Source organism: Chinchilla lanigera, unplaced genomic scaffold (genome assembly GCF_000276665.1).
Source record: "Chinchilla lanigera isolate Chin_1 unplaced genomic scaffold, ChiLan1.0 scaffold00018, whole genome shotgun sequence".
NCBI classification, from domain to species: domain Eukaryota; kingdom Metazoa; phylum Chordata; class Mammalia; order Rodentia; family Chinchillidae; genus Chinchilla; species Chinchilla lanigera.
In genome coordinates this window covers 3,081,756-3,090,204 of record NW_004955419.1, presented here as the reverse complement: position 1 = coordinate 3,090,204, position 8,449 = coordinate 3,081,756, and the positions used below count along the sequence as shown (strand labels likewise).

Below are 8,449 nucleotides of genomic sequence, written 5' to 3'. Positions count from 1 at the left end.
AAATAAATAAATAAATAAATAAATAAATATTAGAGGAAAGCAAAAAGGCCAATATTACAAGAGCTGAGGAGCCAAATTATCAGAAAAAAAAAAAATGTTAAACTCCGAAGGCTTGGCCTTCTATTCCATGGGGAAGCCAAGCTTTATCCTAGAATTAAGTATTTCTCAGTCAACATAAACATTTTATGCCCTTTGAAATTCTTATATATGGCCCTTCCCCGTGAGAATCGAAGAAAAATGTAGCCAAAAAACTTACATAGTTATATTAAGGGCTGGGGATGTAGTTTACAAGGAGAGTGTTCACCTAAAATGTGAATCCTGGGTTCGATCTCTAGCACCAAAGAAAAACAAGGAAAGAAAAAGATTCCTATGAAAAGGGTGGTGGCACATGTCAGCAATCCCAGCTACTCAGGAGGCTGAGGCAGGAAAATGGCAAGTTCTGCCCCAGTTGGGGCAACTGAGCAAGACGGTCTCAAAATAAAATATACAAAGGGCTGGAGGTGATGCTTATTCAGATTAATCAGGCCTTAGATATTGGAACATTCCACAGGAGAGGTTTGAAAGGAGTGGGAGGCTTGCCCTGATTGGTTGCTTTAGGAAGAAGATAATCATAAATATCTAAAAAGTGCCTTTCTTTCTTCTGCGTAGGACACCATGAAGCAGCTGCCTGTCTTGGAGCCTGGAGACAAGCCCAGGAAAGCAACATGGTCTGTAAGGAGCAATTCCTACACACACACACACATGGATTTTGTTTCATTTATAAGTAGTTCGCTAACATTTGAACATCAACAAGAAAGGGTAGAGATGAAACTGTCACACTTTTCGTTATTTCTGGTAGTTAGACTCAAGATTGTCAGAGATGGTCTTGTGGGGGGGAATTACCACAGAACCGATGTTAATTTTATTAAATCCATTTAATTAATCCATTTATTAAATCCAAGAAGAGGAAGGCAGTGACCATCTGGCATCCTCTGTTCCAGTGCTGGGTCTCTCCCTGAGCTCAGAGTCATTTTTAGGATTTTTAGGGAATTGAATTTGAATTAAGCTGGTGCCAGTATTTTCTTGGCTGTTCGTTCAATCAACCCTTCATTCCACAAGGAACTCTGGCCGGGCAGGGCCTGCCGTGTAGTCTTTGGGAGCCCAAAGGTAAATAGTCTCTGGGTAGCCAGGGTACAAATGAAGCAGGAGATGGTGATGACCTGTGATCACTGCTAACACAGGGCTCCTAGGAGGCTGCAGAGAGGTGGCAGTGTTCTCCTGGAACCTTGAAGGACAGCTTCCGCTCTGACTTCCCTGTGTCCATCCTGCTTAATTCCCAGCACACATCTGACCATGGCGTTGCCTTTTTGTACGATGGATTGTTTTAGAGGCAGAGTCTCATTGTGTAGCACAGGCTGGTTTTGAATTCACCGTGTAACCCAGGGTTGCCTCAAACCCGCTCTGATCCTTCTGCCTCAGCCTCCCGAGTGCTGGGACTTATAGGTGAACACCACCACATCCAGCTGGCGTTCCTTAGTTTATTTATTTTTGTACCAGGAATCGAACTCAGGGCCCCCCACTTGCCAAGCAGGCGCTGTGCCACTGACCTACAGCCCCAGCCCCATTCCTTAGTTTAAAACCCCTTAGCAGGCTGGGGATGTGGCTCAGTAGTAGAGTGAATGCCTAGCATATGTAAGGCCCTGGGTTCTAGCCCCTGGGTTTATTTCTAGCAGTATAAAAACAAAAAACCAAAACCATACTCCTATAATGGCCCGTTTGGCCTTACATGTTCTGTTTTCTTCCTGTCTTTCCAAATTTACTCACTCTTTTGCTCTCTTTATCTCCCTTTAACATACCCTGCCCTGTCCCACTGGGAGCTGTGCCACCCGCACCTCTCTTTCCCTGCGCTTTTCATCTGTTCCTTTGCCCAGCTGCTTTCTACTCCTACTTCAGATCTCAGTTCAAATGTGCTTGTTCAGCAAGCCTCCTGTGGCCACCCCATTACCACCTCTGCTCTTGTGCTATTTGCTCACCTGTTTGTCCTGTTTTTATTTTTGTTTTGAGATAAAATCTTGGGGCCAGGGATGTAGCTCAGGGCACAGCACCTGCCTGGCAAGCACAAGGTCCTGAGTGTGATTCCCCGTACCAAAAAAAAAAAAAAAATGGGCATGGTGGTGCATGCCTGTAATCCCAGCACTTGGGAGGCTGAGGCAGGAGGATCATTGTGAGTTCGAGACCAGCCTGGGCTACAGAGTGAGTTCAAGGCCAGCCTGAACTGCATAGTAAGAACCTGTCTCAAAAAAACCCCCCAAAATAAATAAATAAATAGAGATAAAATCTCACTCTGTAACCTAAGCTGGCCTTAAACTCAAGATTCTTCTACTTTAGCTCCTAGAATGTGAGGATTACAGGCATATACCACCGTGTTTGGTTTATCCTGTACTTTTTATATAATTGAAATAAATAGTTGCTGAGATTGTTAACATTTGTCTTTATAATTAGTCTATAAGGGATGTGACGGCAGGGAAATTTTTAGCTTGTTTTTCAACTACCTACATGCCTACATGTTCTTATAATTTAACCTTCTAACTTTTTCTTTTGTTTTTGTTTTTTGAGACAGGGTCTTGCTATGCAGCCCAGGCTGGCCTTGAACTCCTGGCACTCCTCCTGCCTCAGCCACACTTGGCCAGACCTTTTAACTGTTTTAAGCCTCAGTTCCTCCGAGGTAGAACTCAAATGTTAATAGTACTAGTCCTCAAAGGACTTCTAAACAGATGGGAGAAAGCCAGGGTGCCAATGTGCTTAGCAACGTTCATGGTACACTGTTAGTAACTGTTCACGTGGTAATGGGATGTGTGAATCTGGATGTGAAAGGGGAATGAACAAGAAACAGATTGGAAACCACTGATGAATAGAGATAAGCCAGGCATGGTGGTGCCCTTCTGTGACCCCAGCACTCTTCAAGCTGAGCCCAGGAAACCTAGCAACTTAGCAAGATTCTATCTCAAAATAAAAAATAGAGAAAAGGCTGGGTATGTACAGGGTTCAGTGTGAAAGGTCCTAAGTTCAACCTCAGGTAGTGGAAAATAAAATACAGTTTGTCAGGGTCTTGGCCCAGCCCCAATCTCCTACTTGAATGGACAGCCAACAACTTAGATAAAACACCAGTAGTATGATTTGGGGGCCTCCAGGAAGGTCAGAACCCTCTCAAGAGTACAGACAAAGAGCTTTACTGGACAGCCCTATTTATTTGGTTTTCAAACAAAGGAAGGGGATACTGAGGCAAGCACAGGAACTGAGCAGGACCTTGGGAGGTCAGTTCAAAGACTTCTCGAAGCAGTACCTTTTGCCAACTAAGAGAACTGCCTTATCTCTAAGGTTAGCAGCTTCATTGCTCTGGAACAGGGGGTGTCAGCAGCCCATGTCCTTGGCTGCCACAGCTGTGGTGTCATCTTGACTTCGGAGCACTATGCAGGTGCCCTTTTCCAACACAGCCAGAGGTCCCTGTGGGTAGCGACTTAACCCTGCACAGCCCGGTCTCTGAAAAAAATTAAATTAAATGGGGTCAAATTTTTAAAAAGATAGAAAGAATAGATTTAGAAAAATAAAATTCCAAAAAAAAGAAAAAGAAAATTACAAGGATGCTGAGAGTTAGAAGAAGCCTAGGAGGAAAGGAGTCCCAAAAAGGTGAGTAGAGATCTAGAAGTGAACCAGGCACAGTAGCTACCATACCTGGCATACCTCAGTAGCCCCAGCTACTTGGAGGCTGTGGCAGGAAGATCACCTGAGCCCAGGAGTTCATGACATGCTTGGGCTACATAATAGGACCCTGGAGAGAAAGAGAGAGACAGAGACAGAGAGAGAAACCAACCCCCCATCCCAAGGGGAGGGTGTGGGGAATCCAAGTGCTTATTTTACAAATAAGGAAACTAAAATTCAAAAAAGTTATTTTGTGTAGAAACAGGGTCTCTGTAGTTCAAGCTAACTTTGAACTCACCGTGTAGCCCAGGCTGTCCTCAAAACTCACAGTAGTCTTCCTGCCTCAGTGTCCTGAGTGCTGGGATTATAGGTGTGTGCCACTGTGCCTGGCTACAAACTACCAAGGTATACCCACGAACACTTCCGGATGTCAGTTTCCTTGTGTACCAAGTAAGGACCTTCCTAGTCCTGTGCATCCCCTTCAGATTCCTGTGAGGTGAGGGTAGTGACAAAATGGAACAGCAAAGGACGGTAAGCATAGGGAAGGTACCGTCAGCGATCAAGGGCGCATTGTGTGCTGCACGCAGGGTGTCTGTGTGGATCAGGCCCTTCCTCCCAGCGTCTGTTGCACAGAGAATGGAAGGAACACCCGGGCCCGTTGCTTCTCTGCTCAGGCCTCTTGAAAGCATCCTCCTTTGGCAGGTACACCTTGACTGCCCCTGGAGACAGCCCGTGTGCTCGAGTTGGCCACAGCTGCTCATATTTACCTCCAGTTGGCGACACTGAGAGAGGGAAGATCTTCATTGTCGGGGGAGCAAATCCAAACCAAAGCTTCTCAGATGTGCACACCATGGATCTGGGTAAGACCCACAGCTGTGAGGCACAGCCGGCTTTGCGCTGCCAGCCACGGGCTGAACGTACCTAAGAACGCTAACTCAGACCAGACAGCACGGTTTTCCTCTTAAAAAACAGGACATCACTGTTGGGCATGGTGGTGTACACCTATACTCCCAGCACTCTGGAGGCTGAGGCAGGAGGATCATTTGTGAGTTTGAGACCAACCTGGGCTACAAAGTGAGCTTAAAGCCAGCCTGAATTGCATAGTGAGACCCTGTCTCAAAAAGATGAAAAAAAGAAAAAAAAAGGACATCACCGAGAGGGCCCTCAGGTCTTAGCTGAGGCTCTTGCACACGTCTGGAAAACCAATACTTCCTCGTTTGGGAGGAAAGAATTTATACAGAGCTCTTGCCATCCAGCTATTCGTTCATCAGATACTTCTCTAGTAGACATCGCCAACTCCTGCCTGTCCTTCCAGCTATGTATCTAATCAGTCTCCTAGATACCTCCTATCTTCAGACGTGTCTTCCCACTTCCACCATGACCACTGTAGCCCAAGGCACTGTTACCTCTCAGACTGTTGGACTCACCTCCTTGCTGGTCTTCCTGCTTCCAGGTTTACCCTTGTCCAATGTATTTTGCCATACCTAGCCAGAGCTTCTTGTCTTAAATGCAAGTCCATCTGTATCACTTTCCCTGCTCAAGCTTTTTCCAAGCTTGTCTCCTGGGTCTTCTTAACCCACATGTGCTGCACCTAATATCCTTCAGTTCCTTAGTCATACCCTGCACTCTGGCCTCCATGCCACTGCACATACAATGGCCTCTGTTTGGAAGGTCCTTCTCATGTTATCATCTGGCTACAGATCCCTGGTCACATGTCAGGAAGCTTTCCCTGCCACCTTTAGGCTAGTTTAGACATCATTCTCCTGTATGTGTCCATAGCATCGTATACACTTTAGCCATTTCTCTCTTCTCAGCTTTTAGCGTATGTGATTCTTTCTTGTCTGTCTTTCAAGTATATAAGCTGCTTGAAAACGGGGAATATGGTTATTTTGTTCATTGCATCCCCAGCCACTGCCAGACAGAGCACTTTGCATGGAGCAGGTGCTTTGTTTCAACAAATAAATGCATTAACAAGCTCACAAATGACTTACCATTACATGCTCTACATAAGGGCAGAAGTTAAAAACTAGTGACCCACATACATACTTCATTAGGTTCATGTAACATTTCTGTTGCTGTTGTGATCTTAAGTTGTTTACAAACAGGGCTGCAGGATTCTACGTTTAAAAATTTATGGTCTAGGGATGTAGCTCAGTGGTAGGATATTTGCCTAGCATGTGTGAGCCCTGGGTTCAGTCCTTGACACAGCAGCAGAAGAAAAAAGGTTTGGCCTCATGAATTTTCTCCTTCTGTCTCCCTCCCTCTCGTGCCCTCTCCCTCCTTTTCTCTCTTAGCTGGGGGTGGTCCCAGCACTCAGGAGGCTGACGCAGGAGGATCATTGAGAGTTTGAGGCCAGCTTGGGCTATATAATGAGTTCAAAGCCAACCTGGAATACATAGCAAGACCCTGTCTCAAAAAACGAAACAAAACTTCTCTCTTTCTTTCTTTTCTTGGAGATTGAACCTAGGCCCTCTTGAATGCTAGGCAAGCGCTGATCCCTGGTCACATGTCAGGAGCTAGTATCTCATTTGCTGCTGTGATCATTTTAAAGGTCTGACATCAGCAGGCTTGCATAGCTGTTTGGCAGTCATTATTTGAGCTGCCACCTGTTGCTGGGGCTTTGTTCTCCACGTTGCCGCAGTCCTTGCTACTGCTCTCTAGACACTGGAATTTCTATACCCTGCACTGGGAAGTCAAAGCTAAAGTCATTTCCAGCAGAGTGCAAGGTCCCAAGTCTGATCCCCAGCACTGGGGGGATAAAAAGGCACAAACCTGTTTCAGGCCACTAGGAGCCCACTGGCTAGTTCAGTTACATGTTTTTTTGGCTTGCAGATCTGTGCAAATCCAGGCTTTTTGCATGCTAGGCATTTGCTCTACCCTGACTTATAATTCCAGCCCACAGTTAACAAGTTTATTGTAATCTATTACTATCTTTATGACTCTGGCTAACCCACTTACACTGTCTAGACCTCAGTATCCCTTAAAGCAACTACTTCATTTAGTAGACATAATGATTCAATAAGATATGCCTGTGAACATCCTTTTTTTTTGTTTGTCTTTTTGAGATGGTCTTACTATGCAGTTCAGACTGGTCTTGAACTCACTTTGTAGCCCAGGCTGGCCTCAATCCTCCTCCCTCAGCCTCCTGAGTGCTGGGATTACAGGTATGTGGCACCATACCCAGCACCTGTGAACATCTTATATAAGTAGTTCACTAACTAAAATAACTAATAGGTTAAGTGTTATTAGTCAGCAAACTCATCTTAGCCAGAGATCATTTAGTTGCAGGTAACAGAAACCCACTTAAACCAGGAAAAAAGAAATTATATAGATATCAAGAGTGTTTGCAGAATCCAAGGCCCAGAAATATAGCCCAACTTCATGAGAGAGTGGATCTGATTGGCCCATTGGGCCAATGGCTACCTCCCACCCAGTCAGCTAAAGATACAAGGTCAAGGTGTGGTGTACACACGTTTTGTGGCTCTGCCCTTGTGGTTAGGAGGGAGATTAGGAACAGTTCCCATGGAAGGGAGTTTGTAGACTAAGAAGACAGCCCCTAAAGTGTCTCCTATCAAACTTCCAGGAACTTGATCACCTTTTTTTTAAGCAACTCAATGTTTGTTCATTTATGCTTTTATTTTATTGGTTTTTTGACACCCTATGTAGCCCTGGTTGGCACAACTCACAGTGATGATCCTACCTCAGGCTTCCAAGTTCTGGGATTATAGATTGCGCCACCATGCCCAGCTCTCATTTATGTTTTTGGCCTTATCCTCACTGCCCTCCTTAAGTCTGTCAATCAAGGCAAGCAGTTAGCAGCTCCAATCTAGGAACCAGGTGAAATGTTTTCCAGGAACACACCGGTGGGACTTGGCTACCCAGGAGGGCCTCTTGCCCCGCTATGAACATGCCAGCTTTGTTCCCTCCTGCACACCTGGCAGCATCTGGGTATTTGGAGGAGCTGACCAATCAGGAAACCGAAACTGTCTACAAGTCCTGAATCCGGGTAAGTAGCCAAAGGTTATCTTATTTTCATCATGCATGCATAAATTCAATTACAGTTCTAGTACATTTGGATTGTACTAATTAATCTGTTTAACTTTGCGGACCTCATAGAAGATAGGAATTTATCAACTCCGCAAATCCCAGAGCTGGAAGGGGCTCTGGAGAACAGTTATGCCAAGAGAGCATCTCAGGTCTAGGGTGGGGTGGAGGGGGAAGTGACTTTTCCAAAGTCACCAGGGAACTAGTGACTAAGCCAGGCAAATACTCAGGTCTGCAGATCAGTGGTTTTCCTGCAGGGGTTATCATGCTCCCTGTGGCATTAGTCCATATCTGCAGACAGTGTTGATCATCATAGCTGGTGTCATACACTTGGCATCTGGTAGATAGAGACCAGAGATGGTGCTGTGCAGCCTCTAATGTCAGCAGAGCACCCTCAATAATGAGTTAGTTATCATGTATAAAATAGCAGTACTGCCAAAGTTAAGAAACCCTGCCCCATGTCCTCTTAGTATGTTTCTTTTTTTTCTCCCTGCTAGTATGTTTCTTTTAACTAAAGTGCTGGTTGTAGTAGATTAAGCAGTTTGGGAACATCACTCCTGAGAGGAGGTTGGTGAATTACATATGGGAGGTGACTTTATCTTTTTTTTTTTTTTAATGTTTCTTTCATTTATAAAATTTTTGGTTCCGAAAGGTGAGCATAGTGATCCACAGCTATAATCCCAGCACTTAGGAGGCTGAGGGAGGAGTTTGAGGCCAGCCTGGGCTA

General features: G+C 45.2%; 1 protein-coding gene across 4 annotated transcripts in view; it reads left to right on the top strand.

The window, feature by feature from the left end:
* Rabepk (Rab9 effector protein with kelch motifs) overlaps positions 1-8,449 on the top strand; it is a 34,856-nt gene that overhangs the window by 6,489 nt on the left and 19,918 nt on the right. For 3 of the 4 annotated variants that reach the window (XM_013513179.1, XM_005382469.2, XM_005382470.2), the window contains exons 2-4: positions 649-707; positions 4,381-4,538; positions 7,532-7,684. In XM_013513179.1, the coding sequence (XP_013368633.1) occupies positions 655-707; positions 4,381-4,538; positions 7,532-7,684 (364 nt within the window). In that variant the 5' untranslated portion in view covers positions 649-654. Of the gene's footprint in view, positions 1-648; positions 712-4,380; positions 4,539-7,531; positions 7,685-8,449 lie in introns of all 4 variants that reach the window. The other variant, XM_005382473.2, reaches the window with a different exon arrangement.